Raw genomic sequence first — 23,379 nt, 5'->3', positions numbered from 1 at the left:
GATGGAAGACAGAGGAAAGAGTTCGGTTCCGTTTAACAAACAAATTATAAGTACCACTGAGGTGATGGGCATGGTGTTGGGTACCAGGGATACAAAGATGGAGTAAACGTGGTCCTGCCTTTGGGGAGTTACTGCCTCATAAGGGACAGGAGCGAGAATAACATAAGACCAACTGATATCTGCTGAGCCCTATGTGCCAGGAAGTGTTGTAAATACTTTACATGAATACATTGACTCATTTAGTCCTTACCACACCCCTACAAGTTAGTTATCGTTGTTATTATCCACAACTCAAAGGACAAGAAACTCAGGCACAGAAAGGTTAAGTAATTTGCTCCAGGTCTTTATCAACTGGTTAGCTGTGGAGCTGAGATTTGCACCCAGACCGTACAGCTCTGCCCCCCTGTGCATCACGCCAAACAGATGACTACACTAAAAGGCAAAGAGAGGAGTAAGAACAATGCACAAACATAGCACAAAGAAGGGAGGAGTTAAGTTTTTCTGGCAGGGGATAGAGTAGGGCAGGGAAGATCTCAGAGGAGGAATAAATGGAGGACAGGAAATGGATCCTGATAAAGGAGCACACTGTTAGGACCGAAGTATGGAACCCGTGTTGGTATTCGTGTGTGTGTTATCGTCTTACTTAGTGATTTGCCCAGACTTCGTCTCTCACCTTTACTCTGCCCTGTTCTGATCACAGAGCACAGTCACATTTGATTTTATTCATTTGGGGGAACAATTAAGATGGTCTTAAAAAATCTACTAGAGCCGAGTTATCCTTTTAGGGGTATCAGTCCTGCCGATTGAAACCATCATTAGAGTGGAGTTTATGATTTTAAAAATAATCCCTCCCTGCCTCCCTCATTCCTTCCCTCTCTTTCTTTCTTTCCTTCTTTGTTTCTTCCTTCCTTTCTTTTTTTCTTTCTTTCTTCCTTCCTCTGTCCCTCCCTCCTCTTTTCCCTTCCTTCCTTCCTTCCTTCCTACCTGTCTACTGACCTACGCATCTACTTACCTACCCATCTATCAATGAATTCAGAGAACTGGCAGAAATGTAACAGATTTTCTTTTGCACTTGGGACCCAGATAATCTCTGGGGAAGAACCAGTGAACTCGAAGAGCAGATTATTGAAGATTACAATTGAAATTCCAGAAAATAAACAGATATTTTACACAGATTGGTTAATAGCCCTTTCTGAGATAAATATATGTGGTAAAGATAGGACTCCTTGTTAGAGTCCTCTAACCAGAGGACTCTAGGAGGAAATGGAGCATCACCCCATTTCCCGTCCCATCCCTGACTGTCTGGACCCTTTGACCACTGACCCCTCGGCTGCACTGCCGTCTGAACTGGGAACACAGGGCAGCAATAGTGCGACACTTGGGCATGACGTGAGGTCGTTTGTTATGCAAACTTACTAGTTAAAAACAAAAAGTAATGTTCAGTGGTTTATTTTAGCCACATCAAAATGCCCCTGCATCAAAATAGTTGTGTCATTGTGGCCGAGTGGGAAAGTAGTTACATCAAAATGTCATGTGTAGGCAAAGGGATTATTCTTGGAAGTGAGTGAATCCTTCCTTTAATAAAGGAAGAAGTGAATTCAGGATTAGAAGGATAGATTTGTTTACCCCTTCACAGCAGAGTTATTATGTGCCACTCACGGGATCTAGGCAAGGATCCGTCTAACTGACAAAAGGTCCATCTATGTTCCTGGCTCTGAAAGAAAAAGCTGGGCATCGGGCATAACACCACTACCACCCTGTGGTAATGTGTTGTAGTTCAGGGTGTTTCATGAAAAAAAGTACATCTGATGTGTACACAGCATGGACATTTTGTTCCTTCTCCTTTGAATAAAAGTATAAGAGCACTTTATAAAACCATATATTTTTATCACTTTAATATTAATCCAAAAAGTAACATTTAGAAACTCCTAAAGAAGGAACATATTAAAAATGGAGAGAAAGCTTAATTTTAGGAACGAACAAATAAAACTTCACAAAATAACCACAGTCTCAGGAAGGTAATCATATCTATAGCTTTTCTCAAGACAATTACAAACCAGTGTAGGGGACAAACTACTTTCATCATCGTTAGATGGTCTGCTGACATAGAGGGTAATTAGAATATGTTGGTATAATGTCTGTTAGAATGCATTAATTTATAAATATAGTGCATTCTAAACTATTACATGTAGCATGGATGAACAGCAAGGTCCTACTGTATAGCACAGGGAACTATATTTGATATCCTGTGATAAACCATAATGGAAAAGAATATGAAAAAAATATATATGTATAACTGAGTCACTTTGCTGTACAGCAGAAATTAACACAACATTGTAAATCAACTATACTTAAATAAAATAAATTTTAAAAAATCAAAAAACAGTGCACGGTCATATATTCTGATACACAAAACTGCTTGAGGACAACTGCTTCAAGTGGCAGTTTATAGAAAGGGAAATATTTTGTGGTGTAAACAAGGCACCTGCATCACCTTACTGCGTTATCCTTAAATACTGGTTCCGGGAACACATGCTGTCTCCATTCTTCTGTAAGCTGGGATCTTGCTGGCTCACTGCATTATCCTCTGGCTCCTGACGGAAACATGTCCTCATCATTGCCACTGCAGTTCCTCTGCCAGTATTCACTTTCTCAGTGAGGTCAGGCGGGTGCCAGCATGGGTTTGGGGGGTGGTGCAGGCTGGAGACATTATTCAGGAAGGGGGAAGATTAAGCATCTAGGGCTGCTCTTTTCTGTCCACACGCCTCCAGCCCCCCGTTTCCCGCCACATGGTCGTGTCCAGTGCAGCTCCCAACTCCTCGTTTCCTCATCCAGAGGTCTTATTCTAGCCTCCTTCTGCAAATCAAATCTGTTTAAGGGAAGAGCTTGAGTGAGCATGCTCAGTTATTAAACCCAAATGGCTCCCCCCACTGGCTGGAGCAGAGCCAGTGGGGTGGAAAGAGGGCAGGAGTGGTACACTAATGGGGTTCCATATACAGAGGAAAGAAACATTTTGAACATAGAGATACAGTACTTCCTAAAGCCGTGTTTTAGAAAGATTCTAACACCAAATCTGTAAAATGTTCAGAGCTAAATAAGAGTAAATGATCAGACTGAATATCAATTAAAGTGCTAAATTATATCTTTTCAAGGTTTTATACAAATTATTATACTTAAATATGTTTATGAGAGTTTATTAAAACTGACTGATCATCATAATGACGAACAGAGATTTTTTAAAATTTATTTATTTTTGGCTGCATTGGATCTTCGTTGCTGCGCGTGGGCTTTCTCTATTTGTGGCGAGCGGGGGCTACTCTTCGTTGCGGTGCACGGGCTTCTCACTGCGCTGGCTTCTCTTGTTGCGGAGCACGGGCTCTAGGCCACCACAATGATAAGCCCGCGCACATCAACGAAGAGTAGCTCCCACTCGCTGCAACTAGAGAAAGCCCACGCGCAGCAATGAAGACCCAGCGCAGCCAAAAATAAATAAAATAAATTAATTTAAAAAAAAGGTGATGGGCAGTAGTCATTCAATATAAGTTCTGGCATATGTGTGGAGAAAAATAGTTCTTGTTTTATAATCAGGCAAAAAATAGAGGAGCTAATAAAAGAACAAAGTGATATTGTCATAGAAGATGCATACGTTAAAGTGCAATCTGGTGATGAAGATAGACTTTTAGTTTAGAGATGTAGAGTAGAATTCAGATCTGTGTGGTTTGCATTTGACCTTTCAAGCAAATGTAAGTTTAGCTGTTGGATAGAATAGGGAAGGATAGAAAGTTTATTACAAATAATCATTGATTTACACATTTTATAGATGTAAGTCTGGATACCACCCAAATACAATATTAATGCTGATGCGATAGATGGCCTTCCTTAGCAATGATGGAATGGTAGTGAATAAAAGCAGAATGGCTTTCAATTTGGGAAAAAAAGAAAAACCCAAGAGAATAGTCAACAACTAATTGCTTAAATTTGCTGCAGGGACATTTTCAAATGAGAAAGAGATGGCCACAAAATAAGCACCTCTGGGTGCAGTTCTCAGAATGCTGTCCATTTCCTGCCCAGGCTCTCCTTTAAAAGCTCTTAAGATAGTGTACAGTTCAAGTTTCCTCTAAAAGACATTCAACTGCTTTATTTGAATATCAGTCTTCACTTCATTTATTCTTTTGTGCAATTAAGAGCTATTCTCTCTGCTAGGAACTATGGTAAGTGCTGGGGCTACGGTGGTGAATAAGGTGGGCCTGGCCCTACTCTAATCTAATGGGGAGATCAGTTTGAGCCTAATTGAATTTTGAAGAGTCAGTGGCATCCAGGTGGAGTTATCCGACAGCAGTTGTCATCATTTTCTAATTCTTACTGGTAAATAAGCCTGATGTTCTAAAAAAGTAAAATACTAACACTATATAGCAGTTTTAAACTCTGCTCCATTATTAAATACAATTTCATGATTGATTTCTCTTACGTAAATGTTCAGAAAACTATACATTTTGGAACGGTATACTTTATGTGATTAAAGCTGATCTTTGTGGGATAATTTCTCTAAATATAAGCATTGGGCTCTTGTTCAGAAATGGTCTGTCTTTATTGAACTGTGTCAGTCCCACTAAAAACACCTTTTCCCACAAGTATGACCTGTTAAAATAGTACCTTGCTTATTAATGACACTTTATACAGCATTTGGGAGTCTATGAAAGATATTTACACTTCATTTTGTTTTGTCCTAACAACTCTGAAGAATACAAGGCAGGTGACAGTGATCTTCACCTTACAGGTAGGGAAACTTAGGCTCATAAATGTTATTGCTCGTTTGCAGCCACAAATCTAGTAAGTGGAGCCAGAAATGGAACTCAATCCAGGGCTTTTTTGGGGAGTCAGGTCTATTTCCTTTGTGATTTCTGACAGTATATTGACTTGCTGGAGAGAGAAAAATTGAAATATTTTTCTCCACTTAATTCCTCAAGTTCTCATCAGAAAAATATGTTTTAGTCCTCTTAATTTCTTACTTTTTGTTTCCTAATTATTGAATAAATTTATTAACATATAGTCATTATTTTCTTAGTATCAAGTCCATGGTTATATGTGTAGGATGGAAAAATCAATAAGATACAGGAGACAGAGAGCCGTGAATTGTTTAAAGTTCCTATTCTACATGATTAATGCTATAAGTTATGTGTGGGCATAGCGCTGTGGATGCACCCAGGATATGGTGGCCGCCTGAGCCTTGGAGGATGATAGGATGGGGTGGGAGGTTTCTAAGAAGAAGCAGAGGAAACTATTATGAGTAGAAGGAAGAGCTCGTGTAAAAGCTTGGACGTAGGGAAGCATGGAGGATTTGGGGATCCGCAGGTACTTCTCTTTTCCTCTCCCGTTAGAGGAATTTAGGAGGAATGCTGAAGATGAAGCTGTTACAGAAAGTGGGTCATTTATGGAAGGAAGAGTGTGTGCCCAGCTCACAAGTCTGGGATTACACTGTGGGTGATAGGAAAGCACTGAACATATTAAAGCAGAGTTTGGCGGGATCAAAAATATTTCTTATAGATAATTCTGTCCATGGTGGGAACAATGGACTGGTGGTGGGAAAGACTCATCGCCTGGACGACATGTAGGGTACTGCTGAGTTCAAGGAAGTGAGAGGAGCTTGAACTAAGGCAAAGGCAGGAGGAGTGGAAAGGGATGGATTGAAAGATAAGATCTGTTCTGTAATAAATAATGCTTAGCACGGGGACGAATGTTAATGATGATGGTATCTTGTCATACCAGCTTTTTAAAAAATTATGTATCCTTTCAAATCCATTGTTTCACATGTCACAGCAGCACATAAAGATATACAGCATATAAGGATATTTCCACTTTAGAAATTAAGGTCTGTAAAATTAAAGGTGCTTACCATTCAAGGAAGTCTAGACTCATGATGTTATAGGTTCTGTACATAGACAGCTTTCCTGGACCTTATATAACCAAATACAGCAAAGAAAGGTATAAGACAAAGACTAATTCTCTGTTTGGGAGGGTGGAGTAGATAGAGAGTTAAAAGAGATAGGAAAGAAGTGATTACATACAAAGTATAGAGTGGTGAAAATTCTCTTGACCCCTGTCCTAGTCTGTTCAGGCCGCTGTAACAAAAATGCCGAAGACTGGGTGGCTTAAACAATAAATATTTATTTCTCACAGTCCTGGAGTCTGGGAAGTCTAAGATCAATGTACTGGGAGAGATAGCCATCTTCTAGCTGTGTTCTCACATGGTGGAAGGGGCAGGAGAGTGCTCTGGGGTCTCACATATAAAGGCATTAATTCCATTCACGTGGGCTCCACCCTCCTGACACAGTCTCCTCCCAAAGGCCCTACCGCCTAGTACCATCAAATTGGGCGTTAGGATTGCCCCCCAAACATTTAGTCCATAACAGCCCACATCTGCCATCACAACAAATTCCATTCCCATTCCCTGGAAGAGAAATTAAGGGGTCGTGTTGGGGCAAGACTAGGAGAAGCTCGAGATTCTTCTGGAACTTTTGAAGGCATCTGTGAAAGATGAGTCATCACTGACGTTTCCAGTTCTCCACATCAGGCTCTTCAGCACACCTGTTTGATGTCCCCCCAAAAGCCAACATGGGAAAGTGTACGTTTATCGGATAAATCAGGCAGTAACTGATGTTTTCAAAGATTTTTAGCTCACTGAAGGGCTGTTTGCAAAGTTACACTCTTCTCAGGACACTGAAGCTGTATGCCATCAAAACAACTTCAACTTGTGACACAGAGGTGTTTCTGAAACGTTAGGTGAAATCCTAGAGCGCTCATGTGTGTATAATTTAAAAGAGAAGTTACTTTTGTTTGCTTTTAGCGAGGGGCGCGAAATGAGCGATTGCACAGCTGTAAGACGTTGGACAGCAAACAGTCCCAGAAAGCCAGATAGAAGAGAGATCTTAAAACTTTTAAAGCTTATTTTATTGAAACGATTTTTTTTTCAAAGCCACATTCATTTAACTTTTTGTGTTTAATATTTTGGAAACTGGGTTATTGGATTACGGTTAGGGGCTATACAACTTCACTGGTTTTTCATGAAGGTCAGATTGTACTAAACCTATCTCTGCCAGATTATATGACGAAGTGGCCATTAAACGCAAATGTTTCTAAGCCTTATTTTGAGGGAGGGGAGAGCTCATCCCTTATCCTAGAAATTGTGAACAAAATAAAATTAAAATCGAATGCTTATTTTTCATAGATTGTTAATAATAACGGATCATAGCTAATTCTTCTGTCTGTTACTAAGTTCAATGTGTTATTCTAGTTGAACATTAATATTGAATATAATAAATATTTTGATTTTCAAGAAAGATTCCTTGTTTCTTCCTTTAGTTTGCTCATTATTTTGAGATTTTTCGAACCACAGCATTTTTCTCTGAACCATGCTTTGCCTATATGGTTATATTTGCAGGAGCTGTTACAGATTAATCATTTTCGCTATGCTCCTTCTTTTATGAGAAGTGTTTGTTTAACTTGCCATATATAAACAGACGTTTATTTTAAGGATTAACTTTCATGTGAAAAACTGCCTCCTAGTTAAGTCTTTTTAATCACATCTCTAGAGGAAAGCAAGCTAGCTTCAGATGTTTTTCTCTTTCTTTTCTTTCTTCAAGAATTTAAAATTGACTGTTTGTATATTATAACATAGAGAAGTTTGTAAATGCATGTATTCTCCTCAGACTCACACACTGCAAATAAATCCATGCTTGTGCAAGATTTAAAGGACATAAAGTTATATAGTAAAACACAGATAAATTATTTGCCTTGAAAGTGACTATGTAAGGAGCATCTTTAAATTATCAGTAGCCATAATACCAGCATAGATAGACATTTTCCTGTTCCTCTGAGTATCTCTCCCCAAACCCTCACCCGGGGAGTGCACCTCGGGGTCCACATATACTTTTTTGCATTGTATTTGCTGTTTTTTGTATGCAGTGAAAAGAAGCAGACCTGCTGAATGCTGGAAACCATAAAATCATTTATAGCCATTCTTTCCTGTTTTCTTTCCTAATTCTATCTTCGTTTTAAAAGACAAAGTTATATACCCTTTTACACTTTAAAAGTTGTTTGGTTTAACATTTATGGAGGCCTTAAAGTGTCAGCTAACGTGTTATTTGGTGATATTATTAAAATACGTAGGACATGGTCTTCGTTCCATGAAGGTCACAGCCTGGTGGGAACACAAACATGCCATTCAGTTGTCATAGGTGCTGTTATACAGGTAGGAGAAGGACACATTCGAGAGACAAAGGTGGGAGTGTTCACTTCCTCCTAGGGGGTGGGGAAGTCTTCCAGAGGCGGTGGCACTAGATCAGAATTGAAATGATTGGGCGCTTTCAAGACAGGCGATTGAGGAGGGGGCGTTTAGGGCAGAGGGAGGAGCCTCTGGCAGGAGGGGCAAGCGAGAAGGTTGGACAGCATCATGCAGGGGTCTTCTCTGATACATACAGAAGTTTGGACTTTATGCTGCAGGCAAAAAAAAAGATACAAATGAATTCATTTACAAAACAGAAAAGGAACCACAGACCTAGAAAACAAACTTATGTTTGTTACCAAAGGGGAAAGAGGGAGATAGGATAAATTAGGAGTGTGGAATTAAAATGTACATACTTCTGCGTACAAAACAGACAAGCACAGGGAAGTATACTCAATATTTTGTAATAACCTTTCAGGGAAAAGAACCTGAAAAAGAATATGTGTGTGTGTGTGTGTGTGTGTGTGTGTGTGTGTGTGTATAACTGAATCACTTTGCTGTATACCTGAAACTAACACAGCATTGTAAATCAACTATACATCGATTAAAAAAAAAAAGATAGAACTAAGGAAGGATTTAAGCAGTGGCATAATGTAATCAGGTTTTCATTTTAGAAAATTAGTAACAATGTGAAGAAATATTAGATTATTTATGCTTTTTAGAAACAGCCTGATAGAACATAAGTAGACTAAACATTAACTTTTCTTCCTCATTGCCTTCAACAGAACTTTACAAAAATCTTAAAACACCCACTTTTATAATTTGAATTGCCAAGAGATGTGTTCTCTGGATGAGTTATATTTTTATAGCATTTTAAGACTTTGTGATCAAGTTTAAGAATATAGACTTTCTACCCTGGGTAACTTCGGATGCTGCAGCAGGGCAGCTCACCACTTAACTCTTCCTTATTAATACCCTTTTCTCTCGCAGTCTTCTGCATCTGGTTGCCCAAGGCAAATGCTTACACTTTCCCTTGGTTCTTTTCTCTCTCTTGCCCTTCACGTCTATCAGCAAGGCCGGTAGATTCTGCCTTCAAAATAACGTCTCAAATTCCTCTACTTCTGTCGGTCTCAGTGATGCTACAACCTTAGTTCTATCCTCCCTGGGACTCCTGCAGCAGCCTCCTAATTGGTCCTCCACTCTATCTCACCCATTTCCCCATTCTCACTGTCCCGCTTCAGACAGTTCACTAGCTTTTTGCACTTTGAATAAAAAGCAAGCTCCCCTCTGTGGCCAGCATTGCCTGGCTGTTGTCTCCCTTAACCTCATCTCTTGACACTCTCCTTCTGCTCCAGCTGTTATTTGCTCTCACAGAGGCCTGCAAACACTTATTCACTTCTTCCAAGAAGCTCTTATAATTTGGTGCCTGGCAAATACTCCGTGAACTTAATAGCATAACGATATCATAATAACACTTTCTGCCATTTATTAAATATCTTCTGTAACCCAGATAGTGTGCTAAGTACTCTCCAGGCATTATCTTATAATTAAATTAGATGCAACAAGCTTGTGAAGTTGGCATTATTATTTCCATATTTTAGGGGAGGAAACTGGGCACAGAGAGCTGAAGTAACTTACGCAGATCTATACTGCTAGCGTGTAGCGGAGCCTGGCTTGAAGTCTGTCTGTCTGATTCTAAGTCGGGCTCTTTGGTACTGAAGTTTCAAAAGTATTTTGTTATCATTAAATTTTAATGCTCTCACAATTCCTGGAGGACCATCTGAGAGCAGGCTCTAGAGGGAATCTTTTAATGAAACTGAAAGTAAACATGAGTGTGACCTAACTACCATATTAGAGACAACAAACTTTTCTCAATATTTTATGTCTTGTTGGTAATAAAAGAGAGTATAGTGTGAAAGTTGGAAATAAACTCTGGAGTTCAAACAGACATGGGTTTAATCTCAGCATCTTCTATTCATTCATATGGATCTCCATATCATATGTGCCAGATAATATTCTAGGTATTCGAGACACATCAGTGTGCAGTCCAGTGGGATGGATATAAAATGTTGCTTCTGTAAGCTGTTTTTGCCCTGGAGATTCACTGTAGCATTACTGCTCTTCTGTGAATTCAGGATAGATGTGATCCATCTTGGACCCCCATCCCAAGGGGATCTATTTGAGTCAATCCCATGACATATTTCCTAAGGACAGTCTCATAGGAAGGCTGTAAGTTTAGTTTGCTATAAATAAAGTGTCCTTCCTTCTTCCTTTTTTTTTTCCTTCCAGTTGAAATGAAACATTAAATTTAATTTTATTAGATATAATAAACTCAGGGAACTTATATTCTAATAGGGGTAGCACAATAAATAAATAAGTAAATTACATTATACATTAGAAGATGGAAAGTACTTTGTGTGGGGAAGTAAATAAGATCTGGATGGGGGAAGATATGGAGAGCATGTACAATAGGAGGTCAGTGAGGTGGGTCTCATTAAGAAGGTGAGAGACTTGAAGGAGGTGAAGGAGTTAATCAGATGGATATTTGAGGGAAGAGCAGTCCAGGAGGAGAGAATAGGTAGTGTCCAGTCCTAAGGGACGTGCATGCATGACCACTTAAAAGCAAAGCATCATTGTGAATGGAGGTGACCAAGTGAAGCAGAGACACTAGATGAAGTCAGAGGGGTTCCAAGGATGTCGTTGGTGGCAATAAAATGAACTTGTATACATAAAGCACTTAGCACAGGGTCTAGCCCAGATTCCCAGAGCCCCTGCCCACCTCTTCCAGCCACAGCTCTTGCTGCTCCCCGTTACAAGCTCTACCCTGTGTTTATAACCAGAAACTCTGTGAAGATTCCCCAAATATCTGTGCTGTTTTATACCTTTCTACTTCTGCACACATGTAAAATACCCTTCTCCCACTCCTTATCATTCTGACAAACTCCTTCAAGACCCACCTAAGGCTTTCCTCTGGGAGGACAACATCACTGACTCCCTCTGAGGCAGAGCTTCCTTCTTCGGGTTGCCATGCACCATGCTTTGAGTATGTGTTTGTTACAATAACACATAGCTGATGGTAACTGACATTTAATGAGCACTTACTATGTGCCACGCAGTAAATACCTTTACGTGTTTTTAAAATTAATTTCTCACAACAGCAACCCTATAAGGTATGTCCTGTTGTCATCCTCATTTTATAGATGAATAAATAAAGCCATGAAGTTTATTGACTTGCCTAAGATCATCCAGCTACTAAGTGGTGGCACCAGGCGTTGATCACAGGTTTCTGGCTCCAGAGCCCATGCCTTCTTAACCATTACATTATACTGCACCTCCACCCTTCCACCATTTTACTATATACAAGTATATATGTACTTATATATGTACATGTACTCATCACACTGTATTGAAAAGTATTAGTTTTGTGCATGTGTCTTCCATAGTGTTTATGACTGCTTTGAGTCACCATGTTGAATTCACCTTTGCTCTTTGGGACTTTGCACATGTGTTCGCTTGTTGGATGGGGAGAATAAAATATTCTCTCATGTAATTTGCAAAGCATGAGAAATAATATTCAAAATGTTAATGATAGTGTGTCATTAATTTTGAAATTTATTTGGTTTTGAATTTCATTTTAATCATGTTGTTGTGTTTCTGCTTCTCCCTAGACCAGTATTAAAGAGGGACAGCTGTTGAAGCAAACCAGCTCTTTCCAAAGATGGAAAAAGCGATATTTCAAACTTCGAGGTCGTACACTTTATTATGCAAAGGACTCAAAGGTAATTCGAGAGAATACTAGTTGCAAGCCCTCGAAGGCTGTAGATGGAATTGAAATTTTGGTTCTATAAACTGTTTTTGTCTTGGGGCTCACTATCATTACTGCTCTGATATAAATTCCATATAAATGTGATTCATCTTGGACCAAATCCTAAGGGGGTCTTTTTGAGTCAGTTTCATGCCATTTCCCCTAAGGACAATCTTATAGGATGGTCCTAGTGCAGTTTTCTTTCTTTCTTTTTTCCTTCCAAGTAAAATGAACAGTTAAGTGTAACCTTATTATATATAATAAACTCTAAATTTGGGTTCCCCCCTTTCTTGCTACTTTTTACCCCATAAATCTTTTCCTGGAAATGAGAGAGAGAATTGCTGTAGTTGCTAAGAGTTCATACTCTGGTTTCAGACAAGAGTTTGTATCCCAATTCTAGCACATTCCAGTGGAGTGGCTGTGGACAGCATGTTGTTGAGAGGAAGCTTAAATGAAATTACATACATGAAGTGCTTACATAATACCTGGCACAAGACAATCACTCAATTATGCTAGCATTTAGAAATAAAAATCACAGTGAAATAAAATCAAGGCTTAAATAATTTTTATATACTAATTGAATGAAATAAGAATGATGTAGCTTTGGAAGAAAAAAATTGTAATGATGAGCTTCCATTTAAAATGGATATTTTACTGTTCCTTCAAAAATAAACATTAAGGTGGGTACCCTCAGCTGGCACTGGAGCCCCACCAAAACAGCCCCCTGCCCTGTTAGACCTGGTGGACACCTTTGGCCAACACTAGTGTCCCCCTAAAGTGGCTCCTGCCCCAGGGGTCAGCCCCACACACCAGAGCACCCACAACAGTTGCAACTGGGCCTTGCAGCCAGCCACACTGGGGTCCATCCTTGCGTACAAGCACCCCCTCAGCAAGTGCAGCTGAGCCACAACAGGAGGACACATGCAGCCCACAAAGGGGACACTCCTGGAGCATCTGGCCCTGGTAACCAAGGGAGACCATGCTACTGGGCCCCACAGGATACCTTCTACACAAAGCCACTCTCTCAAGACCGAGGGACGTAGCTGATCTACGCAATATGTAGAAACAAACACAGAAAGTTAGGCAAAATGAAGAAACAAAGGAATATGTTCCAAATGAAAGAACTAGACAAACCCTCAGAAATAGATTGAATGAAATGGAGATAAGCAAACTTCCAGATAAGGTGTTCAAAGTAATGGTCATAAAGATACTCACTGAACTCAGTAGAAGTATAGAAGAGTGAGAATTTCAACAAAGAGATAGAAAGTAATAATGGAAATGAAAAATACACCAGAGGAAACCAACAGCAGATTAGATGATGCAGAAGAGAGGACCAGTGGTCTAGAAGATAAGGTAGTGGAAATCACCCAATCAGAACAGTAAAAAGAAAAAGAAACCAAAAAATGGATAGTTTAAGGGACCTCTTGGGCAACATCAAGTATACCAACATTCCAACATTCACATTATAAGGGTCCCAGAAGGGGAAGAGAGAATGAAAAGGACAGAAAACCTATTTGAAGAAATATGGCTGAAAACTTTTCTAACTTGGTGAAGGGTACAGACATCCAGGCCCAGGAATTACAGAGGGACCCAAACAAAGTGAACCCAAAGGGACCCACACCAAGACACATTATAATTCAAATGCCAAAATGTTAAGCTAAAGAGAAAACCTTAAAAGCAACAAGAGAAAAACAACTAGTTACATACATGGGAGTCCCCATAAGACTGTCAGCTGACTTTTCAGCAAAAACTTTACAGAAGGGAGTGGCACAATATATTCAAAGTACTGAAAGGAGAAAACTTATAACCAAGAATATTCTATCCGGCAAGGCCATCATTCAGAATTGAGAGAGAGATAGAGTTCCCCAGACAAGCAATAGCTTGTCTACTTTATAGTTCGTCACCACTAAACCAGTCTCACAAGAAATGTTAAAGAAATTTAAACAGAAAAGAAAAAATTATAACTAGAAATATGAAAATTATGAAAGACAATATCTCATCAGTAAAGGCAAAAATATAGTAAAGGTAGTGGATCAACCACCTATATAGCTAGTATGAAGGTTAAAAAACAAAACTAGTAAAACCATATATATCTACAATAATTAGTTAAGGGATACACAAAGTAAGATAACATCAAAAACATAAAATGGTGGATGGAGTAAAAATGTAGTGCTTTTAGAGCATGCTCAAACTTAAGCAACTATCAACATAAAATAGACTGCTATATACAGAGGTTGTTGTGTAAGGACCTCATGGTAACCACAAACCAAAAACTGATAACAGATATACAAACAATAAAGAGAAAGGAATATAAACATAATACTAAGGAAAATCATCAGATCACAAGGGGAGGGCTTCCCTGGTGGCGCAGTGGTTGTGAGTCCGCCTGCCGATGCAGGGGACACGGGTTCGTGCCCCGGTCCGGGAAGATCCCACATGCTGCGGAGCGGCTGGGCCCGTGAGCCATGGCTGCTGAGCCTGTGCGTCCGGAGCCTGTGCTCCGCAACGGGAGAGGCCGCGGCAGTGAGAGGCCCGCATACCGCAAAAAAAAAAAAAAAAAAAATCACGAGGGGAGAGAGCAAGAGAAGAAGAAGGGAACAGAGAAGAACAACAAAGATAAACAGAAAACAATTCACAAAAATGGCAATAAGTACATACTTATCAATAATTACTTTACATCTAAATGGACTAAATGCACCAATCAAAAGACACAGCGTGGCTGAATAGATACAAAAAACAAGACCCATATATATGGTGCCTACAAGAGACTCACTTCAGATCTAAAGACACACACAGACTGAAAGTGAAGAGATGAAAAAGATATTCCATGCAAATAGAAATGAAAAGAAACATGAGATAGCAATACTTATAGCAGACAAAATAGACGTTAAAACAAAGACTGTAACAAGAGACAAAGAAGAGCATTACCTAATGATAAAGGGATCAATCCAATAAGAAGATATAACACTACTAAATATATATATGCCCAGCAGAGGAGCAGCTGAATATGTAAACCAAATATTAACAGACATAAAGGAGAAACTGACAGTAATACAATAATAGTAGGGGACTTTGACACTCCATTACATCAATGTAATGTAGTCATTAGATCATTCAGACAAAATCAGTAAAGAAACACTGGCCTTAAATGACACATTAGACTCAATGGGACTTAATAATATATACAGGACATTCCACCCCATAACAGCAGAATATACATTCTTTTCAAGTGCACATGGAACACTCCAGGACAGATCTTTTATTAGGCTACAAATCTCAATAAATTTTAAAATACTGAAATCACATCAAGCATCTTTTCTGACCACAACAGTATGAGACTAGAAATCAACCGCAAGAAAAACTGGAATAAAACTCAAACACATGGAGTCTAAGCAACAAACTCAGTAACAACCAATGGGTCACTGAAGAAATCAAAGAGGATATCAAGAAATACCTCCAAACAAATTAAAATGGAAACACAGTGTTCCAAAGTCTTTGGGACTCAGCAAAGGCAGTTCTAAGGGGGAATTTGATAGTAATACAGGCCTACCTCAGGAAACAAGAAAAATCTCAAATAAACAATCTAACCTTACACCTAGAGGAACAAGAAAAAGAAGAATAAACAAGTCCAGAGTTAGTAGAAGGAAGGAAATAGTAAAGTTACGAGCGGAATTAAATGAAATAGAGACTAAAAAACCCCACAAAAACCTAAGAGCAGGTTCTTTGAAAAGATAAATGAAATTGATAAACCTTTATCCAAAGTCATCAAGAAAAAAAGAGAGAGGGCCAAATAAATAAAATCGGAAATGAAAGAGAAGTTACAACTGACATCACAGAAATACAAAGGATCACAAGAGGTTACTATGAAAACTATATACCAACAAATCGGACAACCTGGGAGAACTGGATAAATTTCTCAAAACATACAATCTTCCAGGACTGAATCAGGAAGAAACAGAAAATCTGAACAGACCAATTGTTTGTAATGAATATAATGAAATATTAGCCATAAAGAATGAAATCTTGCCATTTGCAACAACATGGATGAACATAGAAGGTATTATGCTGAGTGAAGTAAGTCAGAGAAAGGCAAATACCGTACAATCTCACTTATGTGTGGAATCTAGAAAACAACAAATGAACAAACAAACCAAAACAGAAAGAGACTTACAGATACAGAGAACACATGGGTGGTTGCCAGAGGGGAGGGTTAAATGTCATGGGGGTTTAATATATAGTATACGGAATATAATTAATAATATTGTAATAATTTTGTATGATGACAAATGGTTACTGGACTTATCATGGTGATCATTTGATGATGTATTTGATTGTCAAATTACTATGTTGTACGCTTGAAACTAACATAATATTGTATGTCCAACTATACTTCAATTTAAAAATATTAAGATTTATTGTTACTGCGCCAGTAGGATAATCGATCATTTCTGTGTTAAAAAACACGTGTTTGTGATATAATTAGTAGAGTTGTCCACCAGGAGGTAAAAAATAAATAAATAAACAAACAAACCTAATTCTTAGTTTATGCAGCTGTGGAAGTAATAACAACATAGAATAATCTTATTTTAAAAGTCATTATGTTCATGGTTATCCCTGATCTGGCTCCATTCTGACCTCTCACATTTATCTCCAGACAGCACTGACCACTTGATAGTCTACAGCCTTGCCCCATGTTTTCGATCCCCAGGATGATTTTTCCTCTATCTCCACTTAAAGAAATTCCCTATTTTCTTTAAGGTCCCCCCCAAATTGTCTTCATTCCATTATTCACAAGAGAAAGCATTTGTTTTCTGCTGTGACCTTCCATAGCATTTTGTAGTGTCTGCTCTTCCACTTTTAGTAGTCTCCCTTACTTAAAACAAGTTGTGTCTATTTCAGCTCCCGTGCTAGATTATAAATTCCTTGCAGTCAGGGAACAAGTCTTACGGTCAGATTGGTTGGGTTGAAGTAGAGTTGCATAACCCCCTGGAGATCTTGGGTGGTAAAAGTTACTAGATAAGGGAGCCTCTTTCTAGCAGTCCTAGAGGAGTGGTGTTATACCTGCCTCACTGGAAGAACATTGAATGACTGTGAACAAGGACCAACTCACTCAGAGTGGGAAGGATACATTTATTTACTAGAATTTCCTAATTTTTCAATTGTCCATTTTAAAGATTTTAGTTCTATGGAGTTTTTAACCACTGAAACTTTTTTGATTAAAATCACTTCTAAGCTTAAAAAAAAAATGTTGGAGCCTGCAAAAAAAAAAAATTAAATAAATAAATAAATAAAACTTTTAAGAGTATAAAAGAAATGTCATCTTATATTTGCAGAGCACATGCACCATCTCATTTGAACACATTTACAGATGAGGAAGGTCACGTTCAAAAAGTTCAGTAACTGTCCGTGATCTGAGCCAGGACTAGTTCTTCTCATTGTGGGGAGTGTGCGAGTATGTGTGTATGTCATACACTGAGTAGTAGGTTTCCCATAAACGATGCTTCTGGAGAGCACAGAGCATTTTTCAATGAAACAATATGCCAGGGGAGTTCTTTAAAGTCCTTTACAGTTTGGAATTTATGTGTTCGTTGAACTTTATGGTTTTACTCACCAAGCATCAGTAATTTCAGTTTTTCTTTCTAATTCCTGACATAGCTTCATGGTCATGATGTGACGGTAAAAAAAAAAAAAAAAAAAACTAAGGAGCATTCAGTTAGGTTTGCACTTGACATGTTTGTGTTCTTTTTCATTAACAGTCTCTGATATTTGATGAAGTTGACCTCTCAGATGCCAGTGTAGCTGAAGCAAGCACAAAAAATGCTAACAACAGCTTCACGGTATGGTTATACTCTGGTAACTCCCCCCTCAAAAGTTACAGAATGATCTTTCGTGAGCTTGTACTGAACGCCCTCTTTAATTGCCGGCTGTGTGTCACACGTGTTGGAGTTCTCACCAAGAACAGTAAACTTGATAAGTACGTTGTAGACGCTAATACCCAACGTGTCATGATTGTTTGGGTCAATAAACCAATGTATTAAATGTATTTTTTAAAAGTATTTATATAGTTTTCTTTTTAGACCTTCTAATTTTAGTGCCTTAAAATTTTCACCTCCCTTTAATGTTCAGCTAATTCCGCTGTTCTTAAATATTCAAAAAGTTTGGTTTTTTACCTTCAGTCTTAAAAATAATATTTTCTCCTTTCAATCTACAGTTACTCTAGTTGCTGTAGTTCAGGCCTTCGTTTCTTCTCACTTAGGTAATTCATCTGGCAGCTATTTAAAGAAGTGTCCTCTGTTCCAGTTAATTTTTTTCCAATTGCAAATCACATTGCTTAAAAGACCTCACTGGCTCGCCACCGCCTGTCAGGTTGCATCTGTAACTCCGCCGTAAAGTCCTGTAAATTCCTTCCTCAGCATTCTAGCATACTGATAATTATTTGTCCTTATACATCCCACCAGTCCAGCAGTTCTGTCTGAACCTAATGCTTTTTCCATTCCCTCTGACTTAAATGATCCCTCCTCCATCAACAGCTGTTGAAATTCTACCAATTCTTCAAAGCTTATCTCAGATATCCCATACTTTTTCTACTACTTTGATTACAAAAATATGAATTAAATATGAATTGAGGATCCACCATTGCTAGGCACTCGTGCTAATAAACACAAGGGATTCAGAGAAATAAAATAAAATATACATATATACATATATACATATATATATATATATATCACTTCCCTCAAGATATTCATGGTGTAGTTCAGTGAAGTTCATCTGGGATTCTTTTTCTTAAAAAAATATTTAAATATTTATTTATTTATTTGGTTGCACCAGGTCTTCGTTGCAGCAGGTGGGCTCCTTAGTTGCAGCTCCCGGGCTCCTTAGTTGTGGCTCGCCAGCTCCTTAGGTGCAGCCCGTGGGCTCCTTAGTTGCAGCACGCATGTGGGATCTAGTTCCCTGACCAGGGATCGAACCCAGGCCCCCTGCTTTGGGAGCGTGGAGTCTTATCCACTGTGCCACTAGGGAGGTCCCTGGGATACTTTTACAGCTACATTTTCCTTAGGTCCTCTCAGGTGCATTGTTCTTGCTAGGTCGCTAACCCCTTCCACACTCCTAGCCCCTGCCCTAGGAAGCTTCCACTATGGACAGCAGTGTTTTGTGTTCATCCCCTAGGCGTGCCAGGGCAGGGAGGTCAGACAGATAAACAAACACAGAGCAGTGCCATGATGGAGGTAAGCACTGGTAAGGGTAGGGGATGGAGAAGAAGCAAATGAGTTCGGATTTAGTCTTATTGATTTATGGGCATGTGCGATAATTCATGCTGTGAATATTCCTCCCCCACCCCCTCCCCAGGGACCGTTGAGTTTGAGAAGAGAGAGGACAGCCAAGAATAGAATCCTGGGAAAAAGTTAAAATGTAAGGTTTGACCAATAAAGACTGAGAGAGAGCATTCTGAAGTATAGAAGGAGCATCAGGAGGCAGTGATATATAAAAAGCCAGTGGAAGGGAGTTTCAAGACGGAAGTTGTTAAACATCAAATGCTGTAGAGAGGTCAAGTCAAAGAAGAAAGGAAAAGTGTCTGTTGAATCTGAATCAGGAGGTCATTTGGTCACACTGATGTGAGTAGTTGCAGTGGAGGGTGGCATGCAGTAGGCTGCATGGCGAATGCTAAGTGGAAAGGCAGAGAGAGCCAGCACGGACTCCTTGTCCTACAAGTTTGGCGGTTAAAAGAAGGAGCAGGGCTTCCCTGGTGGCGCAGTGGTTGAGAGTCCACCTGCCGATACAGGAGACACGGGTTCGTGCCCCGGTCCGGGAAGATCCCACATGCCGCGGAGCGCCTGGGCCCGTGAGCCATGGCCGCTGAGCCTGCGCGTCCGGAGCCTGTGCTCCGCAACGGGAGAGGCCACAACAGTGAGGCCCGCGTACCAGAAAAAAAAAAAAGGAGCAGACATGTAGCAACAAGAATGTTTAGGTCTGAAGAGGCATTTCTGGTTTTGTTGTTGTTGAGGATCTTTTGCTTTGTTTTTAAAATGAATTTTGAGTGTGTCTATATGAAGAGAGGAAAGAATTGTTAGAATCAAAAGCTGAAGCTGCAGGAGAGAAAGGAAATAATTGTTGGAGCGTGATTGCTGGGTAAACTGCAGGGGGTGGGACCCGGAGCACAGGTTAAGAGATGAGCCTTGAATAGGAGACAGAAGGTTTACGGAAGTAGGTGCGGGCAGGAAGTTCATATATTTCAAACCCAAACACTACTGTTTTCTCAGTGAAATTGCAGATGAGGTCATATGCTATGAATAAGACTTTAGGAGGGTTTGGAGGAGCTTCTGTAGAAAATAAGAATCGAAACTGACCAGTAGAAGATTACTAGGTAGTAGCTAGTGTCCACCAGAGATTGGAGATAAGTAATGGTCTTAATTCCTGGGCCTATAGCATTTTCTTAAAGATAGGAGTAAAGAAAAGCAACTAGATTGGCCCAGGATTGGTGGTTTATAGGGCATACTGGACAGAAAGATAAAGAGGGATTGTTGGGTGTTTGAGGGATCAGTAACTGATCCATCTTCCCCCGTGAGTTCTCGGTTTTTGAGAACGGAGCATAAGGAATACGGGATGACTTTATTAATGGCTGAACAGGATCCAATAACCACTAAATACAGAGCTTCTGATAAGTTGTTGGAGGCCGGAGGGCAAAATGGTGCTTATTCTTCCTTCCTCCCAGGTGAAATTCAGGTAAGGCGATTAACCTATCAGATTCACCACTTGTCTTCCCTGGGAAGTGAGCAATAGTTTTCTCCCCTCTGTGGAGACTCGTGGTGGGGTTGTGGATAAGGGGTTCTCCCCGACAAGGATCTAGAGTTCAGTCTGAGTGAGGGTTCCGAAATTTAAGATTTGGGAGAGGTTATTCAAATCCTTCGTACAGCTCTTTCTTGGACCTCCAACTGCATGCAGTCTCTCCTTTTGTACCTTCTCACAGAACTTACTATATTCTGCCTTGTGTTTGGCTAAGTACGTATGTTTCTTATAACCTCCTTGAGGATAGGAACACTGTTATACATTTTTATCTCATAGTACCTTATCCATAAGTATTTGTTGATTTTAATTAATAAGATGAAAGTTCATTTGGGGCACGAGGAGACTTTCGTTGAAATATTTTCAAGAAATTTCCAATGTTTCACTCAACCAAACTTCGTTTCTGAAGTTTGTTGGACGAGAAATGCGAGACTAAACTGTTAGGCAGATTGCTTAGAGGTTTATAGCAAATCAATTTGGTAGAACTTTCCAGGGTATAAAATGGAATAAGAGTTATGTTTTCAACCAGTCATTGACAATCCTTCCTATCTTTAAATATTTAAATGTTCCACCTCCCTGGGTAACAGTGACTGCTACCCGTGGTGTTATTTTGGCCAGTTCGTGTCAGAGGTTAATGGTGTAGTTCGGTGGTGTTATGGCTGGGGAATCCAGCGACAGCTGAATTCTGCCTCATTACAGCCTCTACTCTTTGCCTTGAAGTCCCTAAGGATGATGTATTGACAAGGGATGATAGTAAATGGAAAATCTATAATTAGTAAATGGAAAGTGGAAAAGCTGTGCTTTACCCAAAAACCCAGTGTCAAACTCTGTTAAAATGGGTTCTACAGGGAGTGTTCTAGAGAGCGGGGCAGAAACTGACTTAGCTGGGGAAGTCATTCTGTGGTTATGAGCAAGCACTGAGACTGACTGAGCTTCCAGAGGAGGGGACACAGACATCTTGAGGGTGGTGTCAAAGGATCTACAGACATGGTTCTACCTACACGATGATTACTTTTAAACAGGCCTATGCTCCCATCCCTGGAGTTAATAATTGTCTTGTTTTTTGGGTTGTCTAAATTGCCTCAGGTATTGTATTAGTTTTCTGTTGTTTCGTAACAGATCAGTGGCGTAAAACAATGCCTGTTTATTATCTCACAGTGTCTGTTGGTTTCACAGAATAGCTGGATTCCTCTGCTCCAGGTCTCACAATGTCAAAATAAATAGGTATGATAAATTAAATACACACACATGCACGTGCACATACATGTATACTTTTTAATTACCCTACATTGGGCTAATTTTGACCTAAGTTTGCATTTCTGGTTTTACAAGTGTCTTCTGCATCAGGCAACAACAGCAAAACCTACTAACGTTGAATGCATTTTCTGTGACGTTAGGTGTCGGTGATGTGATCGGGGAACAGAAAAGAACAGTTCCAGACAGCCTTATTGGCATTTTATGAGCGTTTAGGTTAATGTTCACAATTAATTTATTTGTAGTTTAAAATTCTGCCATGACATTTTCTATAACTGTGGAATCAGTGAAACATTAATTTTTTTGTCCATTTTTAATTTTCTTTTTTATTTTATTGATATTTGCATGGTGTTTTGGAGTTTTATTTTCACTTTAACCTTTTTATCTTTAACATACCTCTGTGCTGTATGTGAATGTGCTCTTCTTATATTAAACTAGAGAGAATTGATTTCCCTTTGGTCATACTGTTGCCCCCCAGGGAAGGGATTGCAGATCTCCTGTTTAACTCAGGGCTCTTTCCTCTTGCACAGTATTCTTTCCGTCTGGAGTCTTTGCCTCTGTTGTCTTTCTTCTCACATCCACAGCTCTCTTTGTCTCTTTCTCACTAATCATGGCATGTCTATCCCCAGCTTTTTTTTTAATTTTTCCAATTGCAGAGCTTAAGACTGAAGTCAAACAGTCGGGGTTTGGGTCATGGCTTGGCCGTGTCTAGTTAGGCGACCCTAGACAAATTAGTTAATTGCTATAAATCTCAGTGTCCTTAACTTTAATTGAGGGTAATAATGGCATCTGCCTCATAGGTTATGAGGATTAAATGAAATGTGATAGTGCACCAAAATACCTAGCACAGTGATGAGCACGTACAGTTTGATACACGTTGGTGGCAACTGTTACCACAAACTTATTATCTCTCGATTCCCTTCACAAGTGACAGTATTGCCAACTTTTAAAAGTTTGGGAATTTTGAAAGAGAATATGGATGAACTTTATCTTGAGAAAACATTCCATGCTGCCTATTTCTCAGAGGTGTAGTGAAGATTTATTTCCACTTTTATCTAATATTAATAAGTATTGTTGGGAAAAGCAACCATTTTGTAACAAATGGAATACAGTTGTTCCTTGTTAGGTAAATGTTATTTGCTAAAGAAGAGCTTTTTAATGATTTGAAAGCCATCACAATGATGTGGTATACATTAGGCTTTCAAAGTGTACTGTTCAAATGACTGTTTTCTTTAAATTTTAATGAAGTTTGGGCTAAACCTTAAATAAGTGAGTCATCATTTTTAAAGAAATTGTATCAACATTGGTAAAACTT

General features: G+C 39.3%; 1 protein-coding gene across 4 annotated transcripts in view; it reads left to right on the top strand.

The window, feature by feature from the left end:
* DGKH (diacylglycerol kinase eta) overlaps window positions 1-23,379 on the top strand; it is a 173,183-nt gene that overhangs the window by 58,763 nt on the left and 91,041 nt on the right. For 3 of the 4 annotated variants that reach the window (XM_060288274.1, XM_060288273.1, XM_060288276.1), the window contains 2 exons: window positions 11,890-12,000; window positions 17,783-17,863. The exons of the other annotated variant lie outside the window; for it this stretch is intronic. In XM_060288274.1, the coding sequence (XP_060144257.1) occupies window positions 11,890-12,000; window positions 17,783-17,863 (192 nt within the window). The remainder of the gene's footprint in view (window positions 1-11,889; window positions 12,001-17,782; window positions 17,864-23,379) is intronic. 4 annotated transcript variants of the gene reach the window in all.

Source organism: Globicephala melas, chromosome 18 (genome assembly GCF_963455315.2).
Source record: "Globicephala melas chromosome 18, mGloMel1.2, whole genome shotgun sequence".
NCBI classification, from domain to species: Eukaryota; Metazoa; Chordata; class Mammalia; order Artiodactyla; family Delphinidae; genus Globicephala; species Globicephala melas.
This window is presented reverse-complemented; position numbering and strand designations above follow the sequence as displayed.